This window comes from Gekko japonicus, unplaced genomic scaffold, assembly GCF_001447785.1.
Source record: "Gekko japonicus isolate JY-2015 unplaced genomic scaffold, Gekko_japonicus_V1.1 scaffold212, whole genome shotgun sequence".
In the NCBI taxonomy this organism is placed as follows: Eukaryota; Metazoa; Chordata; class Lepidosauria; order Squamata; family Gekkonidae; genus Gekko; species Gekko japonicus.
Window position 1 is genome coordinate 876,048 of NW_015161953.1, and position 20,719 is coordinate 896,766.

General features: G+C 43.1%; 1 protein-coding gene across 1 annotated transcript in view; it reads right to left on the bottom strand.

Annotated features, from left to right (window-relative positions):
- Positions 1 to 1,320: 1,320 nt before the first annotated feature.
- SPDL1 (spindle apparatus coiled-coil protein 1) overlaps positions 1,321 to 20,719 on the bottom strand; it is a 34,897-nt gene continuing 15,498 nt past the window's right edge. The window contains exons 5-12 of the mRNA XM_015429466.1: positions 19,532 to 19,681; positions 17,672 to 17,770; positions 17,378 to 17,488; positions 16,680 to 16,820; positions 14,975 to 15,081; positions 14,314 to 14,501; positions 6,205 to 6,514; positions 1,321 to 1,493 (exon numbers count right to left, since the gene is read on the bottom strand). Of these exons, the coding sequence (XP_015284952.1) occupies positions 1,343 to 1,493; positions 6,205 to 6,514; positions 14,314 to 14,501; positions 14,975 to 15,081; positions 16,680 to 16,820; positions 17,378 to 17,488; positions 17,672 to 17,770; positions 19,532 to 19,681 (1,257 nt within the window). The 3' untranslated portion in view covers positions 1,321 to 1,342. The remainder of the gene's footprint in view (positions 1,494 to 6,204; positions 6,515 to 14,313; positions 14,502 to 14,974; positions 15,082 to 16,679; positions 16,821 to 17,377; positions 17,489 to 17,671; positions 17,771 to 19,531; positions 19,682 to 20,719) is intronic.

Below are 20,719 nucleotides of genomic sequence, written 5' to 3' on the forward strand. Positions count from 1 at the left end.
GGGCATGCGCAGGAACCCCACCACACATGCCCAGAGGGGTGGGCGCGGACATCCCGCCAGTTCCTTCAAACCACCGCGAATCAACCCCTATGGAAAATGTAGAAGCTGACAGCAGCGGGGAAGGAGGGTGGGTGGTGTGAATGCACAGATGACCACTCGAAGATCACTAGTTACAGGTAAGCAACCTGTTTATCTTCGACATGGTCTCTGTGCTTCACACCCATGGGAGATTAGCGAGCAGTGGCCTAACTGGAGGAGGGGGCTGGCAGGTCATTACTGCAAAGCTGAGGATAAGATGTGACGTCCCATGTTGGTACGAGAGTTCTTTCGGACATCTAGGGCGGAGTGCCTTATGAACGTATTAGGCGTAGCCCACGTAGCAGCTCTGCAAATGTCCATTAAGGGAACTCCCTGGAGGAAGGCAGTTGAGGCTGCAACAGCTCGTATTGAATGGGCCCTGATACGGCCAGGCAATAGCTGCTTAGTGATAGCAAACGCGGATGAGACCTATAATCCACCTTTACAAACGCTGAGCCGTGATGTGAGTTCCCAGGCATACTACAAGATGCAGCTGTTACTGCTCCCCCATTCCCAGTGTCTAGTGACACTTATTCTGAGGGGAATGTGTTACAAAAGAGTGGACAGAACAGTTACTTTATTGACATCAATGGGATTTAAAATTCTTAATTTGGGTGCAATCCTGTCTTAGTATTTTAGAAGTATTTAGTTAACTTCCAGAAATTTCTGCATTTTAACCTTAAATTTAAAATAAAAAATGTTTTATTAAATAAATCAAGTGACAAGCTGAACACAACAATTTGAAAGGTTTATTTAAACTTGCACATTAGACAAAGTGTTAAACACATCAGTATAACTAGAGAAGTGAAAATGTATATTAAGACATCTTTGGCCAAGGCTACGAAATCTGGGTATTATCTCCTCCCACCAATTCTTAATCAGTTGATGTAACTGTACAGCCTCCACTAGAGTCTTTCACAAATATGTGACATTATGACAAATATATCTTTTAAATATCTCTGAAGCCATTGTAGTATCTATGTTAATCAAATCACTGGTATGTTTATTATAGTTTTTGAGGAATGCTACACAATCTAAACCATTTGTTTCAACTGAAACAGTAGTTTTTGATGAATTTTATTTCAGTTCTGCAGTTCTCCTCAACTAAAAACACCATTATAAATTTCTTAATACCTGTAGGACAGTCTATATAGACAGAGTATTTAAATACAAGGCACTGAAGAAACAACCCAAATTTTCTATTCCAATGCTTTGTCCTACAATCAAAACAGTAAGGCCCTGAGCAATACAAATATTTTCAAAATTACTGTTGAGCACACTGCGTTTCAGGAGCGTCTCTGGAAGACATACGTATTACAGGGTATGTTTTCTTTTGGCTTTTCTTCTGTTTACTTGCATCTTGAGCTGCACCAGCATAGTTTTCTTCTGTCTTTACTCCAAGTTCAGATGTCGACCTACAGGCAAAGCAACCACTCTAACTTCACTTTTAAATGAAATATTGTCACTTTTGTTACTTTGTCTGCTACTCAAAACAAATATTAGTTGCCATGAAGTCACATTTCCAAGTTCACTTAACTTCATCGTTGATTACAATTAGATTTTTTGAGTACCATTTATGTAACTCAAGCATTGTCAAAATGGGGGAAAGCAGACACACACACTCCAAAGAAATTAAAGTGCTTTATGTGTAGTTCCACTAGTTGTGCAAACCGCTTCATACAAGCAACTTATCACACTTTCAAGATTTGGCCAATACACCTGCACTATGATTTCTTGGCTCATAAGAATGTAGTGTAATGGGTAAGAAAGATTTTGTAAAGTTGAAAAGAAGCAGTGGCTCATTGATAGGATCTGCTGATATTCTACAAATTGACTAACAAACATGGACAGGCAAGCGAGTAGCTTATGGACTAGTACCATTTGTGCATTATTTATATGTTAGATATAACACATGTGGAAATGTAAGGAAGTCTTGCCACAGGCTCCAGATTAGATAACTAAGTGTGAATTTTGTGCTGTTAAGTTCCACCTGCATATAGGACAAACTAAAGGTCACAATGCAGGGACAAGATAAAGGAATTGTGCTCCTGTGCTACTAATGTCATTGCAGCAGGGCAGGCCTCATTTAAAAGAACGAGGACTGAGGTACTACACTGTTACCCTATCAAAATCCATTTGCTCCTGTCTGCCTTTTTCTATAAGCAGCAGCACTGTGACTTAATTGTATCCCCCACATGCTGTATAGCTAATGTAATGTCCTCAAGCTCACCACATGTACATCCAGCAACATAGGACCACACAGTATGATCCCGTGTACAAACATAACCATTGCAGGGTCTTTCCCACCCAACATTCTTCAAGGAGATTGCCAAATGGGGGCAAGATATCCATGCAACTGGTCCAATCCACACAATTGGATTACAGTATTAATCCATACTCCTCTTGCACCATGAGATTGCACCACAGGGAAGCAGATCCTCTGCTGAGTGCATTTGTCCAAGGGCCTCAGAGAAGGATAAACTAAGTTATCATAAGCCACATATCTTCCGCTCCCTCAGGACTATTTTTCCCCAATGGAAAAACCAGATATGAGAAAGCAGTGAAAAGGCTGAAAAACAATAATAAAACCTTTGTTAACCAGATTCACTGGTTACAATTGCCTTTTAAAAAATACTGGATACAATTGCCTTTTAAAAATAACAACAACAACAAAATGTTAACCAAGCTTTTACTGAAACCATGGACAAAACCCACCGCCTTAAATCAGGCTAGGAATAAGACGCAGCATATCCTGATGGGCTCCTGGCTATGTGCACATCCTGCTCAGCAGAAACGGAAGGCACCAGTGGCCACAAGGTGCCTCCTGCCTCCAAACCACCAGTCAGCTGGCCAGCAGCTGAGGATTTAAAGGGCCAGGATTCACAGTGTCCTGGCACTTTAAATCTCTGCCCAACACACAGCTGATCAGCAGCATGGAAGCAGGGAGCAAGGAGGAGCAGGATCCCAGCTATGGACACCATCTGCTCAGTAGCTGTGTCAGCAGGTAGCACCCATGGCTTTTTCCACCACTGACTACACTTCTTTGAGACCAAGCAGTGGCCAACACCGTAGTAAAAGTTGTGGCACTTGGTTAACTATTCTCTCTTTTGGAATAAGTAAAATGTTAAAACAAACTTTTATTCACTCAAAATGTATTCACTTTTATTCACTCAAAATGTATATTTTTATTTAAGAATCTACACTGTATATAGACAGATCATAGAAAACATTGTGTAACTAATTTTGTTCACAATTAATGAACAATACTGCACATAATATACTGAAAATTACAATGTTATACATTTTAACTTCTTTCTAGATTACATATCGAAAGGTCTTTACTCTCATCAGCTACCTGAGGTCATTTAAAACTACATGCAAATTGCACCTAATTATATTTTATACCAGAAAGTTAAGCTACTAATGAAGTCCCACGTGAAAATAGGGTCAAAAAATAGTGAATTAAAGTCCCACTATGCTTCCTGCCTGTCTCTCTTTCCCCCTGTTCCTTTCCTCTACCACTTGGGACCTGGACCTGTTCAGTGTCCCCTTCAACTATGTCAGGTGCATTTCCAGATATGAACTGTACTTGTAGTTTACCACCTCTGTATGCTTCCCTGTTTTCCTAGCTTTGCTTCCAGAGCAGCATGAAGTGTGTTGGCTGCTAGCAAAGGTGGGGATTGGATTACTGACTACTGATATCACAAAATCATAATGATATCTAAAGGAAAAGCTGTACTATTCTGTTATGCATTTACTGGGAGAGAGGGAGAGACTTCTATGATTAAAGATTCCTGGTTCCCCTAACACAATCTATTACATTATCCTCTGCCCAGCTCACACAATGCTCTGCTACTCATGCCAGCAAAGCTTTTAAGGTAAAAAAGATGGACAGACATAGACTCCAAGATATGAGACATTATAGGAGTTTAATTGTAATAGCTGATGCATTCAACACCACATTAAGTCAATCCATACTAATTTTTAATTGGCAAAATTTATCCGTCACTGCTATTCAAGTAACTTGTCCTACCACTCTTTGGAAGCAGCTCTTGAGTGTCCAGTTCTTTCTAGCAAATGTTCAGAATTCTGAAGCACTATTATTGAGCCTTCATGCGCTAACATACATCTTGTCTCCCTACCAAATACTTCCTTTACAATGCAAACCCGAGAAAATCTAACTTGCTTAAAGAGTGTTTAAAAGATGCTATGGCGCGTAAGAAGCACAAACTCCAATGATATGCTGGAGTAAATTCAAAAGTATACCAAGTCTTCCTAAAAAGCTACTAGTAGTATGGATACATGTAGGCTTCTCTGTTAACTGTACATGCAGATTTGCCACATTTTCCCAAGGGAATCACCCTGAACTCGGCACAGCATCAACTTGACCATCAGTCCACTCATTTCCCCCAAACTATCATATCAAGCTTAGTCATCCTTCTCCTTTCAGCGTCTCTGTGGCACTCTCCTCTAAACTATGGTTCCTTCAGTTTCATGAGCCTAACTACTTCATATTCAAATGAAACAGCTATTTGACTCCTCCATCCATTCCACCCATTCACCTTGCACCTACCTGCTTCAACTCTCTGAGCAGCTCCAGGCCTTTACCTATAGCAGAGAGACTGCCCTAAAATGTACCATTAGAATTCCATATCAGTGGTGCTATTTAGGAAGCCCTGCTGAATTAGGAAGCACAGCTGGATTAAACAGCATACTCAGGTTTCCATAATTTTGCCTTAAGGGCAGCTTGCCAATACTCAGGAAAAGGTTCTTTAAATATACTGCCCAGGACAGACCCTTGCACCAAATTTAAATGCATTATTGTCTCTGAATGTGTAGCCGTTGTTACAACCACCCAACTGAATACTGGCATCAGAAATACACTTTTCACTATAAATCCGGTAGCTATGTCTCACTGTTAATTCTAGCACTGTTCTGAAAGTATGGCAGAAAGTTTTCACCTAACCAAGGAAAAAGCTTTCAAAGTAGTGTAGCCTAAAAAAAACTTTGCTATTCCATAATATACCCCATGTCTAATACACAAGATGGAAAAGGAAAGCCCAAAAGGTAGGCTTTTCACTCACATAGTGAAATAGCTAATCCACCTGTGCACCAAATTTTTTACCGTCATCCTATAAACAGCAACCTCCATTTCTCGTTCCCATCAGCCACCTCCTTTTCTCTGCAAAGCCATTTTTGTCAATACATACTTCTCCTATTGTCAAAAGCCAGTTATATCAACCCTAGTTAAAAGAAAGCAACATGTCTACAAAAACACACACTGACTTAAGACTGAATTATGACCAAGATATGATCTACACTGCCACCCTATCTACTACTGGGGAAAAATACAACACTGAAGAAGTCTGAGCAACTTGCCTTTGCACTATCAAAGAAAGCTACTTTGTGTGTCTGGCCAGGTCAAAGATTAATGTCAATCCCCTTGTCCAGCAGTTTTGGTAGACAAACATCTACTGAGCAAACAATGTTCATCTTGAGAGGTTATTGTGAATATAGTGATTTAAAAATATTTCTCTTTGCTTTGCAAGTAAAAAATGAGTAATATGCTTAATGCTAAACATTTTAACAGTTATTAAGACAATCTCAGCCACCCTGGTCTCCATCTAGTTCAACATTAGATCTGTCACTATGGGCCACATGAACTTCCTATTTTAAGCTAAGTGCATATTCATTGTGAAAGTTCAAGTGGCTTTTTGAAATTTCATTTAAAAATGTAGTAGTAATTTGACTACCATGAAGTGTCATGCTGTACCTTGCAATGTATGCCAGTTTAAAAACGGAGCACAAAAGTTCTGAATACATGCAATGGCTAATACAGATGGCAAATACATCGTAAAGCACTAGTTCATTACTACAGCCATTTAAATAGTGAAAACACATCTTTACGATCTGTCCATGATTTAAGAGTCCTTCTCATTCTGTTATTTTTTAATCTTTTTAAAGGGTTTTGAAAATGTCAGAGTAGGCAGCTGGAACTGAGGGATTGCACTGCATGCAACACTGAGAAAGTAAATGAAGAAGTAGATAGCATAGTTCATGCAGCGAAAGAAAAGAGATGCAGGTCTGTGCCAACTGTCTTGCGCATGCATATTAGAAGACACTGACCTGGTAACAGGATAAGGTGCAGTATCATTCCCATCTTTCTTTTTTATACTTTTCCTGTCAGGCTCTTCCTCCTTGATACTAACTCTCTTCTTTTCAGGCTGATCAGTTTTCTGATGCATTGCTGAAGGTAGAATTACGTTCATTGGTACAGCTTGTACAGAGGTTTTCATGGCGTTTTCACTTATAATCTCTTCATATGTTTGAGACAGCAATGAAGCAGTTTCATGTGCAGAGATCCTCATGCTACTTGAGTTAGCAGAAGCCACGTTTCCTGGAGCCTTCTTAAAACTGATGGGATTTTTCATTAACTCTAGTGCAGCATGACAGGGCGGAGAAAGAACACAGAACCATTCGTAAGGTTAAGTAAGTCTGGTCGTTTAACTAATTAGCATTAACTGCATTAATTCATATCTCTTAAGGAAGATGGCTTGTATGACACTACAGGAGACCATTGTGGAATTGAAGCCCAGAATGACTTCCCAGAGCCCTTATACAAGTCTATTCTTAGAAACCAAGCCTCACAGTGAAAACAGGTTGCTTACCTGTAACTAGTGATCTTCAAGTGGTCATCTGTGCATTCACACCCATGGGATCTAGTGCGCACGCGCTGGATCGATTGACATTGTAGCAAGCTCTTTAATGGATTTTTGCACCCAGTCTCTCAAGCATGCGCAGGAACCCCACCGCGCATGCCCAGAGGGGTGGGTGCGGACATCCCGCCAGTTCCTTCAAACCGCCGCAAATCAACCCCTATGGAAAATGTAGAAGCTGACAGCAGCAGGGAAGGAGGGTGGGTGGTGTGAATGCACAGATGACCACTCGAAGATCACTAGTTTCAGGTAAGCAACCTGTTTATCTTCGACGTGGTCTCTGTGCTTCACACCCATGGGAGATTAGCGAGCAGTGGCCTACCTGAAGGAGGGTGCTGGCAGGTCCTTTACTGCGTAGCTGAAGATAGAATGCGACGTCCCATGTTGGTATTAGAGTTCTTTCGGACATCTAGGGCGTAGTGCCTGATGAAGGTGTAAGGCGTGGCCCATGTAGCGGCTTTGCAGATGTCCGTCAAGGGCACTCCCTGGAGGAAGGCAGTGGAAGCTGCAACAGCTCGGGTTGAATGGGCCCGGATCGGGCTAGGCAATGGCTGTTTTGCAATCAGGTAGCAGAGGTGGATGAGATGACAGCAACCAGAAAGGCCGTCTTCCACGACAGACATTTCATATCGCAAGTTGCGAGTGGCTCAAAGGGTTTCCTCATGAGCTGGCGAAGAACTAGAGGAAGGTCCCAGGGAACGACAGGAGTTTTGACAGGAGGGTAGAGATGCAATAAACCTTTTAAAAAACGTTTCGAAAGCGGATGGGAAAACAGTGTGCATCTGTCAATTTGAACATGGTAGGCCGAAAGGGGGGGCCAAATAAACTTGTAACAATGAATGGGAAAGTCCCGAGTCAGCTAGGGACAGGAGGAATTGGAAGACTTTTTCGAGTCCCATGGAGGTGGCTTGAGGGGCATCATCACCTAGGGAAGAGCAGAATCTTTGCCATTTATAATGGTAGGACTTTCGTGTAGTAAGTTTTCTGGCGTTCAACAGAACATTCGCTACGCGGTTGTAAAACCCTTTGACGTTATTCTCCACGCTGTTAATTTCAATTGTGGTACGTCGGTTGTAAAACCCTTTGAGTCGGACAGGAAGAGGAGGTCCTGAGCTGGAGGGAATTGATGATATACCCCTGTTGACAATTCGAGGACGGTCGAAAACCATGGTTGCCTCGGCCACCATGGGGTTATCAATATGCAGTCCGCGCCGTCTTTGACTATTTTGTGGACCACTCTTAGAAGCAGGGGTAAGGGAGGAAACAGGTAAAGAAGGCCGGTGGACCAAGGATAAAGGAGACCGTCTCCTAGAGGCTGTGGATCCCTTCCGCCTCTGCTATGGTGGCAAAAACATCGACTGGGGGAATTCCCCACCTGCGGAAGAGTGGGAGGAGGTATGTTGGGTTCATCTCCCACTCGTGAAGGCTGAGTCCTGCTCGACTTAGATGGTCTGCCTCCACGTTCATGTGTCCAGGGATGTGTGTGGCTACGGGGAAAATGTTGTTGGTGATGCAAAGGTTCCACAACAGGATGGTAAGGTTGCAGAGGCGTAGAGAAACAGTGCCTCCTTGCTTGTTAACATAAGAGAGTGCCGTGGTGTTGTCCGTGAAAACCGTGACAAATTTTCCCTTGATTATAGGTAGGAAGCTGGTGACAGCATACTGTATTGCCATCGCTTCCTCTTCTGCGTGTCCCATTTGCCTCCAACAGAAAGGCCCATCATGTGGGCACCCCAGCCCGTCAGGGAAGGCATCTGTCGTTAGGGTGACTTGGGGTGATGGCGGATGGAAGGGTGGTCCCTGGAAAAGATTGGAAGGGACAGTCCACCAAAGTAAGGACTCTCGTATGTTGGGAGGGGGTTAGGACGGTGGCATGTGCATTTTTCGTTGTGCTGAAGTTGTGGATAAACCACAGTTGTAGGTGGCGCATTTTCATTTTGGCAAAGACCAGGACTGACGTAGTCGCGGCCATAAGGCCGAGTAGCCTCTGTATCTGGAAGGCCGTGACAAAGGGTTGGGTACGGACGACGGTAGCTAGGTGGATGATGTTTGCCGCTCTGTTTTGGGGCAGGAAAGCCATGCATGTCTTGGAATCCAGTAGAGCACCGATGTATTGTATCTGCTGAACAAAAAAGTTGGAGTTGAGACTTTTGCAGACTGATTTGTAGGCCCAGGTTTTCCAAGAGTATCATCGTCTCATTGATGTTTGAGACCAGAGTGTCCTTGAAGGACGCTACTAGGAGCCAATTGTCGATGTACGGGTAGATGGAGATACCCTTGAGACGGAGGAAGGCCGCCACCACAATCATAATCTTTGTGAAGACTCTTGGCGCGCTTGAAAGGCCGAATGGTAGGGCTGAATATTGGTAATGCTGTTGACCAATTGCGAAGCTTCGGTATTGGCGGTGGGAGGGGTGGGTGGTGAGGTGGAAGTACGCATCTTGGAGGAGATGTTTTTCTGGAGAAGTGGCATAATCTGCTGCAAGGACACCATGTGGAAGAGGTGGTAGGTGACATAACAGTTCAGCTCCCTTAGATCTAATATGGGCCGAACGCCTTCATCCCACTTTGGAACTGTGAAGTATCGGGAATAAAATCCTGTCCCATAGAGGTGTGGTGGTACTCGCTCGATGGCTCCCTTCTGCAGGAGGATGGAGACCTCATCTAGGAGGCGGAGAAGGGGGTGTGGTGATGACGACTGGAGTGATGGGGTTCTGGTCGAATTGAATATGGTAGCCTTGGGTTATGATGGACAGTATCCATTGGTCCGAAGTAATGTGACGCCAGGCATAAAGGAAGGATGACAGACGGGTTTGAACTGACTCGGTAGGAGGGAGTCAAAAGCCCTGCTCGGAGAACCTGGGTTGTTTGGCGCGTGAGGGCTGTTGTCCAGTTCCGAACTTAGGCTTTTGAAAGGTGGGTCTTTGACTACCGGAAGCCGTACGTGGTCTCCATTGCCTGTCCGGAGACTAACGATTCAGGGTGCATCTTTGCCAGGGCCTAGTCCAGGTGCGAGGGCGATATTGTTGCCTCGTGGAGGATGACACTCCAAGAGCGTGAGAGGCCTTTATGCTCTTATCCATATCCTGGAGCATGGTATCGGTCATGCTGTTGAAGAGACCAAGGCCATCAAAAGAAAGGTCTTCGACATAGGATCTAGTATCTAGTGGAAGATTGGTATTGCAGAGCCAGGAGTGCCTCCTAAGAGCTATTGCTGATGCCATTGTTCTGGAGGAAGCATCTAGGGCATGTTTGGCAGTGTTGATCTGCTGTTTCGCAAGGACCATGCCCTCCTTTTGAATGATCCTGGCCGCCTGAAGCTTGTCTTCAGGGTCAGGAGTTCAGAGAACCTTTCCCAGAGAGTATATTGATATCTGCTCATGCAGGCAAGGTAGTTAGTGGTTTTGACCCCTAACGCACCTGTTGAGTAGAATCGTCTCCCGAATGCATCTAACTTTCTACTTTCCCTGTCAGAGGGTGCTGAGTGCGTTCATTTTGACTTGGATGAGGATGTTACGACAACTGAGTTTTGTTGAGGGTGGGAAAATAAAAATTCGGCACCTGTCTCCTGGACTCTGTACATGTGGTCCAGGCATCTCGTCGACACCGGGGCTGAGGAAGGCTTTTCCCATGGGGCCTTGATAGCTTGCAAAAGGACCGCAGACATGGGGAGTGCAATGGTAGTGGAGGTATCCAGTTGTACAATATCAAAAACAGGATCAGTAACCTGTGGCTGTTGTTGTATGACAGAGAGGCCTAGAGAGTGGGCCACTTGTTTGATAGTCTGCATAAGAAGTGAGATTGTCGGATGGTGATATAGGAAGGTCCTCCGTGACAGCTTGGTTCGAAGACTTGTGGTCAGGGGAGGTTTGGATCTCCGAAGCCTCTGTATCAGATTGTTCGTCTCCATTTAAAAAAGAACCAGAAATACTTCTTTTGGGTATTAAAATGGAGGAAGTGAATGTAAATAAGAGAACATTGTTATGGTATTTGATTACAATGGCAAGAATGACTTATGCTTAGTACTGGAAACAAGACCGAGTACCTGAGGTTTGGGAATGGATTAGAAAAATGCTTTTTATTGCAGAAATGGACAAATTGACAAGGAAACTTAACAAAGAAGATGAAGAGTTTTTTGCAGACTGGATGGACTTTAAAGAGTATCTAGAGAAATATTGGGATGTTAAGAACAACTTATCGTGCTTTAATAATTATTAAGAATAGAATGTGTAAAGAGTTGAACAGAAGACGATGGTAGTTAAAGAAATGTTACCTATGAGATAGAATATATGAAAAAGGTAGTTAAAATAATAATTACATATTAAACTTTATTTTAGGAGGAAGGATTAGACAAGAAAAGAAACTAGGTAGGGGTGGGATCACTGCGGGAAGCCTGGAGAAGGGGAGGGAGGGAGGAAGGAAGGGGAAAGGGCTATAATAGAAATAAGGGAATGTTATAATATTGGACATGTTGTTATGACCCGACAATAAAATGTTTTGTTTTTTTAAAAAAAGATTGTTCGTCTCCAGATTCAGAGCAGTTCTGTTCTGGCATTTGTACTGGAGTAACTTCCGTTTGAGCAGTTAAAATTTTTGGTGGAACGACTTGGGGGTTGGGAGGACGCAGAGGTTCCCTTTGATGTTGGGAAGGATTTTCAACCAGAGGTCGAGACAGAGATGCTGAAGGTCTCGATTTATAAGGTGACCATGATCTGTGAGCAGAGTAGGTAGAATAGCGATCCCAGTTGGAATAGCCCGCGGGAGTCAGCCAGGGCATGGATGGTGGATAATTGCCGTAGAGGTATCTCAATTGGCGTTGATCCCAAGACATCGGTGGTGGGGGATAAAAACTCTGGGGGATTGACTTCTGGATTGATCACATCTCGGAGACAAAGGAATGTGTCGCCTTTGTGAACGATCCCTATAAACTCTCTCATCGATATCGACAGACTCACCATGTAGACGTGGAGGTTGATGCTGCGTGCTAGTAGAAATGTGTCGATTCCGACCTGTATCGATGTTGGGAGCTTCCGAAACTGTCAATGTCGATGATGGAGAAGGAGAGAGGGAAGGCTCTGCATCCATGGGGTGACTTAGGAGCTCCACATTGTCGATGTCGGAATAGGGACGCTCTAGTTGTTGCATAGGAGAGTCCAAAAGTTGAATGGTAGGTATCGGTGGAGGAGCGTGCGTCTCCGATATTGATGGAGCGGGGGGCACTATAGGGGCATCACCCAGTGCAGACGCCGCTACTTTCACCTTCTTTGCCGCTTTGAGGGGCTTAGAGGAACCCTTTTTATCCTTACTTGCCTTGGGACTCTTCTTTACCGGTGTTGAGGTGGAGGATTGCGCCTTCGATACCGGAGGCTTTGGCGCTGGTTGGATGATGTAAGAGGCAGGCCTCGATAACGGAGCCGTCGAGGTCAAAGGTCTTTCGGAGTCCATCTTTGTGGAAGGATGTAGAGCCGATTCAAGTAGCGCCACTTTGAGGTGCGCAGCTCAGTTTTTTCGGGTTTGGTTTAAAAATCTAGCACAGTGCCAGCAAGAGTCAGGTCTGTGAGACTCTCCCAAACACAAAATACAGAGGTTGTGGTGGTCAGGCGGTGCGAGTTTAATGCTGCAGCCTGTACACCGGTTAAAAAAGCCCCCCCCCTTTTCTCCATAGAACAGGTTTAGTTTAGAAGAAAAACAAAGAAAAGGAGCAAAGATGAGAAGAAGTTGACAAAGAAAGATGAAAAAGAACTCATCTGAGGCAATTTGAAGACTGATCGCTGCAAGGTGTGAACACGAAGGCAGTCGAAGAAGAACTGAGTGGGAGGCGGCTCTCTCCCCTGCTCCAGGCATGCGCAGTCTGTGCCTGCTCCCCAGGGCGAGAAGAGAGCCCGCCAAAAAGACTCCTGAGGCAAGCTCTGGAATATTCTCTGATCGAGGTTGTGCGCAGGCACCCAACCTATGTGTGGGGCTGCACAGAGACCATGACGAATATCTCAGGCATGTTTGTGAAAAATGGGATGGGTCCACTTTAAGAAACTGTATTGCAATTGGCTCATTTATGGTTAAATGCTGCATGGCAGATTGCCTTGTAGAGAACCCTAAGATTCCATTGAAGCTATTGAGGATTGCCTATGTTGTTTTGGAAATTGGGGTGAGGTGCATTTTTTCTATGGTTCTGAATTGATATATGCATTATGTACTTCTTGTTTGGAGGTCTATGGACACTATCTATGTATGGAATTATAGAGGAGCCTACTGTTGGTTTTGAATGTGTTCTTTTTGTAAAATATGCTTAATTGTTATGAGCAATCTGTTGGATAAGTGCCTATACATTCTATTGGGTTATGACCACTAACCCTTCTTTGTATTTCAATGAATGCAATATACAGTTTTGAGCATATATAGTTGTGAATTGTGGATGGTCTTCCCTTGGTGGGTGTTTTTTGTTAGCAAAAAGCAAAGCAGGAAACTGTGGCTGACTTCCCACAAGCTGCTGCTCCACGCTTGTTCCTCCCTTTGCCCCAATCGCACGTGTCAATTTCACACCATGTGCTGCGCAGCCGCATTTTGCTCCACAGCTTCGCCCAATTTCCCCCACGTCTACTCAATCCTCAAAAAACCAGGATTGAGTAGACACGGGGGGAATCGGGAAAAGCTGCGGAGCAGCGCAGCACATGGTGTGAAGTTGACACATATGATCGGGGCAAAGGGAGGAACGAGCGTGGAGCAGCAGCTTGGGGAAAATCAGCCAATGTTATTACCAATAGTTTAAGGGAATCTAAAGCAGAAAAGAACGTGTGTCCCCAAAACCATTGTAACATTCTCCAGTGGAAAGAAACGAAATGGCTGTGATGGTAAGAAATGAAGCCACCAGTATAAGCTCATTATGAACAAGATTCTAAACTTCAGGGAACTTTTGGGGAAGTTTGAGCTGAGATGGGGGGGGCAGTGCCACGGTGAGGCACCAATTTCAAACTCTACCATCACTTGTAAAACTATTATTTAAGCTATTAGACCCATATTGTAGTATAACCCATATTTGGCTCTTATTAATTTCAATAGCCAATGTGGCATAGTGGTTAAGAGTCTCAGATTAGTATCTGGAAGACCCAGGTTCAAATCCCCACTCCTGCCATTGAAGCTCACTGAGTGGCTTTGGGCCAGTCAGACCTTCTCAGCCTAACCTAGGTCATAGGGTTGTTCTGAGGATAAAACGAAGGAGATGAGAAAGCTGTAAGCCACTCTGGGGCCGCATTGGGGGAGAAAGGCAGGATATAAATGAAGTAAAATAAAATATATCTGTTTTAACAAAGGGAGATACCTAGCAGTTAAAATGCCATTCTGATTATTCTATAAAAGTTCTCTTGATTCAGTGGTCTGAGTTGTGAAAGTAATTTAAATTATTGTTGGTAAAAGGAATGTCCCCTTGCTCTTGTACATACTCATGCAGCTTCTTCCAACTCAAGGCACTCCTGAACATTTACAGTGATGAATTCTATTCCATCCAGGGAATTTAAACATTTACCTTCAGGTTCATACTTGATTCTCAATTCTTCCAGGAGCACTTGCAAATTTATACTGTCACTTTGACAAGCCTCAAGCTGTCTTTCACTTGCAAAAAGTTTCCGCTCAATTTCCAAAACCCGCTGATTTTCAAACAAAGCTTTCATCCGCTGTAAGGACAATTCACTTCTCAAATTTTCTATCTCCTTACTGCCAAATTTAAAAAAAAGAAAGAAATCATGAATAAGTACTGGATAATTTATTATCACATCAGAACTCAGTGACTTTATCACCTAAAAGATGGTTAAGTATTATTTGAGACCGAACTCACTGTTCAGCTTTAGTGCAAGTGAATAAATCCTTCCCTCGCTCAGTTACCCTACCAGTATGTGTTAGGATAGGATAATTAAAGGCCAGAATCTAAAACAGAATTAGACTTCAACCATGAAATAACCCTTGACTACAGAAGCGTGGCTACATTTGAACAGGACAATAATAGACTAAATTAATTTTACCATCACTGGGATAAAAATGATACTTTATTAATCTGGTGTGTGTGTGTGGGGTAAACAAACCTCAAAGTCAGTCTTAAAAATAAAAGCCTTTGGGGTACCACTGAGGAGCACATAAACTATGGAGAAAAAAATTGTCCTTGCCATCCCCTTTAAAACCACTTTTCTTACTCAGAGTTCTCAAGCTTCATCCGCAGTAAGTCTGTGTAATAGCCCTGTCCAAATTCTGTGCATTCAGAAACATTATAAAGCATCAGTTCTTTTGAGTTTTCAGACACCTGCAGGAGAGCAATAATAAAAACTGAAGGCAATTGTTTGTGTTTGATATTTTTAGTGTTCCGACTGCAAAATGAGAACACAAGTTGTATATGGTACATAAAAATGCATCTCATTCAAATTAATGAAATACTGGCTTTATGTTCTTCATGGTAAAAAAGAAAAGAAAAGAACAAACACAGGATAAAAGTTGCTTAATTCATCATTAGTGCCATGATCAGCACCAAAAAGAAATAAATGGCCTACATTTTAATATTTGCTTAGGGATACAGAAATTGAATTATTCGGTAGCCATTGACATCTTTGCAACTGGATTCAATAAAAGAAAACAGTTGAGCTGTAGCAAAGTTCTCACCCCAGCACATGCTGTTCTTTCAGCGTTCTTGGTTTAGCACCACAGCATCACCTGATGTGCTAAGCTAGTGCATAACAATTTCATCAAAAGGACATAGCCAGAGGGGAATTTAAGTCACATGACTACTTGATACAACACTGAATCTGGGTGGTGTGGGATGGAAATTCTGATCTGGAGTGCTAACTCCATATGACTTCCAACAATATGTGTGTTACAAGTGGGACTCTGACTACTGGAGGATCCTTTGGGATGTGCAGTTGGATAGTCTCCAAAATGAGTTCAGGCTTGAGTAATGTGATCAGACATTCATTAGTCAGAACTAAGATAGGTATCAAAAGGTTCCCCTCCCCACACATATACGTACTGTATCTATCTCACCTCCCTAATATAGGGGTTTTTTTCTTTTCCCCCCAGATCATGGTGACTTTGTTACCTTCGTCTGCTGCTTAGGAAGTGAGGACTCAAGAACTCTCTTGAATGGGATCAACAAAACTGGTCAGTTCAATGTTGGGGGACTGGTCAGTGTTGAAGTGGGCTCAGATAACCCTTTCGATGTAAAAAGGGCCTGTTCTCACAGAAGATAGTGCAAATGGGACTGTCTGTTCCTCCAGGCGCAGCGAGGGCATGTTAAACAATGTATGCTAGTCTCAGTGTTATGGGCCTTAACCAAACACAAGACAGTGGTTGTGGCAGTCTTGTGGAAGGAAAGTGTCTGCCACACTCCTATTCGTTCTTAAAGGATGCTGTTTTAGCCATGAAATGAAGGCAGGAAGATAGTGAAGGGCTGGGAAGCCTCCAAGAGAACTCCCCAGTGCTAGGAGAGATAAAATGAAGAAAAAAATGTATTTGAAATAGCTCTGAAGAAACAAACTCTGTGAAGTTCCAGAAGATGCTTGGGGGGGGGGGGGGACCGAAGACACAGTTCCTCCCTCTGGAGAATGCACATGTCCACATATCATGAAGAAGGAATTTTTGTGCTTAGTTTGTGGCTCTAGAACACAGAGTAGTAGTTTTGTTTTCTAGACAAGAGGTTTCCAACTGCAATGAATAAGGAAGTGTGCAGAGATGAGGGTGACCTCTTTGCATCATAGTTCATTCACTTAACCCTGATGTCAACTCAAGAGCTTTCAAGCTACTTTTAAACCCTGAAACACACTATTTTTCCAAAGGGAAGAGCACAATACTATGCACTTCCCCGCTAAATTAAGCTGGATACAAACAAGTTTTTATTATCAAAGCACATACCTTAGACTTTTCCAGCTGCTTCACTTTCATTATAAGTTCTTCTATTTCACTATTCTTTTGTTGAAGCATGTTTTGCAAACGTTCCAGCTGATCATGCTCTCCCTGTGATCCCTTCATCCGAAGCAGTGTAGCCATCTGTAGCTACAAGTCAAATCAGATTTTGGATCAGCGCTCATGCAAAGATCATTATAATCCACATTCAGGCAACTCAAGTATTTGAAATAGTCCAGGATAACCAGGATCTAGAGAACCTCCAGTACAAAGCATCATGCTTTGCCTGCTAGTTTTTTACAAAAACTTTATTTGCATTACTCAAAACATCCATACTAGCCTGGAATATGAATTACAATCAAGTTACTTAAATGCCACTAGAAAGAGATTCTAGAAACACATGCCTGCTGAAGAAGGGAAAAATAGATGTTCTACTATAGTCTATGGAGTAGTTTGCAGAATCAGTATATAAATATTTCTGTACACCACACGTTAAAGCACATATTCTGGCTCAGAAATGCTACGTAATCTAATTACAGACAACCCGCCTAGCTATTAGCCTAACTGCCCGAGATTTCTAAGAACTGTATGCTGTTTGCATACAAGAAATAGAAATGTTATGTCAATAGGACTAACACACACACATGCTCAGTTCCTATCCTGCACTCATTTGTCTTTTGCCTAAAGAAATTCTAGATTAATCATACCTTTATTCTTTGCAGTTGCTCTCTCATAAAAGTATGCTGTTTTTGTAGTAACTGATATTTTACTTTTGCACTGATTAGCTGATGTGCCATTTCTGCTCTTTTGTCCTCCACCTTTGATATAATAAGGAACACGGTGAAAATGGTTGCACATGTAATTGACACCTTTATACATTATTTATTTATTTATTTTATTGGTCTTGTATCCCGCCCTCCCCGCGCTCAGGCTCAAGACAGGTTTCAACAGTCTCAATACAATATACAATTTAAAACAAAATTAATAATAAAAATCAGTACCTCAGCAAACAAAGAATTGCCTTTACTGGAAGGATCCAAGGCCTCTTGTAGTGCATGATCTAATTGAGCCTGAAGTTCCCTATTCACCTCACGAGCTTTCTACATGTGAGAACAAACCAACAGTAACTGCAGTTGCATCTTCACATTTAAATACATCAGTATCTTATCACTGCTTAATCCTTATGCACAAGGCTTTGCTTTCAGTTTCTTCATTCTACCATACTGTTTGCCAGTCACAAATGATTATGGTGATTACCATAAGAACGTAACAAGAGCCCTGCTGGATCAGACCAATGGTCCACTTAGTCCAGCACCCTGTCTCACACAGTGGCCAACCAGTTCCTCTGGAGGGACAATAAGAGGGCATAGAGGCCAAGACCTTCCTCCAATGTTGCCTCCTGGATCTGGGATTCAGAGCTTTAGTGCTTCTGAATGAAGAGCTTCCCCCTCAGTTACCATGTCTAGTAGCCACCTATCATCCATGAATCTATGTAATTCCCTTTTAAAGCTGTTTATTCCTGGGGGCACAACTGCATGCTCTGGCAGCAAATTCCACCTTTTAATCCTTCTGTGTCAAGAAATATTTCCTTTTGCCCATCCTGAATCTACTGCCCATCAGCTTCACTGGACGCCCTCAAGCTCTAGCATTTTGGGAGAGAGAGAAAAATTTTGATTTGTCAACTCTCTCCACCCCATGCATAATTTTATAAACCTATCATGTACCCAATTAAATTGTCTATTCTCTAACCGGAAAAGTCCCAGACTTTTCAGCCTTTCCTCATAGAGAAAGTGCTCCAACCTCCTAATCATCTTCGTTGCCCTCCTCTGTACTTTTCCTAGCTCTGTGATATCTTTTTTGTGATACGGTGAAGAGAATTGTATACAGTATTCCAAATGAGGCCTCATCATAGATCAACACCGGGGCATTATAATATTGGCTGACTCCTACTCAGAAGTGCAGGACACCTTTCCAAGACTCTGAAAGGAAAACACTACATGTTGCATTTTCAATAAGCGGCACCTGGTGACCCGCATGTGGAAATTAACCCGGTCCTGAAAATCTTCAAAGTAGCCTGGATTAGGTTGTTCATCTTGTACCCCATTTAGCAGTATCTAGCCAATATAATTGTTCAGGAGTTTAAAAGAGCAGTATAGGCTTGCAAACACATATTCAAGAGCAACCAGTTATTCCTGCCCCACCCCCAGTAATATATAGCAAGTGCATGCACCAGGGATTTAGCTAAGGCACATGTATTGTGTAGGTTAGAGTGGGGTGAAGCAAGTTTTCTTTAGCCCAGATAGGACTATATATGCTGCAACAAATCTATTTCTTGATAGTTCTCAGGTTAAGTAGGCTCGTGGAAAGGGCATCTGCTGGGCAGCTGGCTACATGGAGTCAATTAGCAGTGGGACTTGTTTCTGTTACAAGCCTACTTAAAGACTACATGAGCATAGCATATATAGAATGGGCAGTTCCAACTGGTGGGTTCCACTGCAACTTGCTTCCAGAACCTACTGCTCATATGCTACCAAGGGGATTCAGATACCAAGTGGGTTCTGAAGAAATAGTCAGCCAGGCAATACAGCAGTTTCAATTCCAGCAGTACATTTGATCATCACTTAAGTCCAAATACTTCAGTTTATGCCAGAGAATGCTGCACCATTAACCATGCAATTCTGTGTTGTTACTTGAGTATAAATCCATTGAAATCAATTGGCTTTAACTCTGGATAGGGCTGCACTGAAAATCAGATTCATGTATAAAATAATAAGGTTCTACTATTTTAAGATGAAATAGATCAATATAAATAAAGTGGGTAGCATCTGTCACACCTTGCAGCAGCAAGCAATATACATCACCTCTAATGCATTACAGTAAGAAGCAAGATCTTTTTCTTTATCTTCTCTCTCTTCTTCAAGACGTGAGGCACGATTACTGAGATTGCTATTTACAAGTTCTAGTTGTTCTTTGCTGTATTGCAGTTCATGTAACCTATCCTCAAGTTCTCCCTGTTGCAAAATTAAGAACCAAGTTAGTACTTTTGTGCACCAAGAAGTTATATCCTCAGACATACTATTGTGCCCAAATCATCTATACTCTACTTTTCATATAAGACTGGTTCCCAAGGTGACTACACTATACAACTACAAGGTAAGATAGTCAGAACACATTGGTGCATGGCAGTGATTGATACAGTCCAGGTTCCAGGCAGAAGGAGCTATATGGGATAGGGAACTGGATGATGGCTGCAATGCCAACACACAGACTGAACTCATCTTTAAAAAAAAAAACCTACACAGAGAGACTGAAGCCCAAAATAGAGTTAGGACTGACATTTAGGTTCTACAAGAAGAGGGACCCGTGATACTCATGGGAGGGGTATTCCCCCCAGCTCCCGACTTGCGGAAGCAGAAGGACCTCAGGGCTGAGGAGGAAGTGGCCACAGGTAAATTCCCTCCCCCGGCTCTGGTGGTGAGGCCTGAGCAGCTTCCAGCAACTGGGCCACCAATCTCTCCTCCCCAGCTCTGGCAGCGAGGCCTGAGCGGCTTCCAGCCACCGGGCCGCCGATCTCTTCCCCCCCAGCTCTGCCGCTGATCTCTCCCCTCACCAGCAGTGAGGCCTGAGCGGCTTTCAGCCGCTGGGCCCATCAATCTCCTCCCCCCAGCTCCGCCACCAATCTCTTCCCCCCCCCCAGCTCCGAGTGCTGAGTGGCTTCTAGCTGCTGGCCACCACAGAGCTCCCTGAGCATTATCTGCACATGCGCAGGGAATGCTCTTTTACTTTTAGGGGGATTTAAGTATCCCTCCTATAGTTTTTTTTATAGATTTCCGATTTTCTGCATATCTGGGGATTGCCCCAAATGTGCAGGAAAATCTCTTTGCCCCCTAGGTGCCCCTGATGTGTGGATTTAGATATCCACACTCAGGGGGCAACTTGGCTATTAGTATATAGACAAGAGGCGGGACTCGCTATACTTGCGGGTGGGAAGTATTCCCCACAGCTCCCGGCCTGCAGAAGCAGGAGATGTGGCAGTAGGTGAGCCCAAC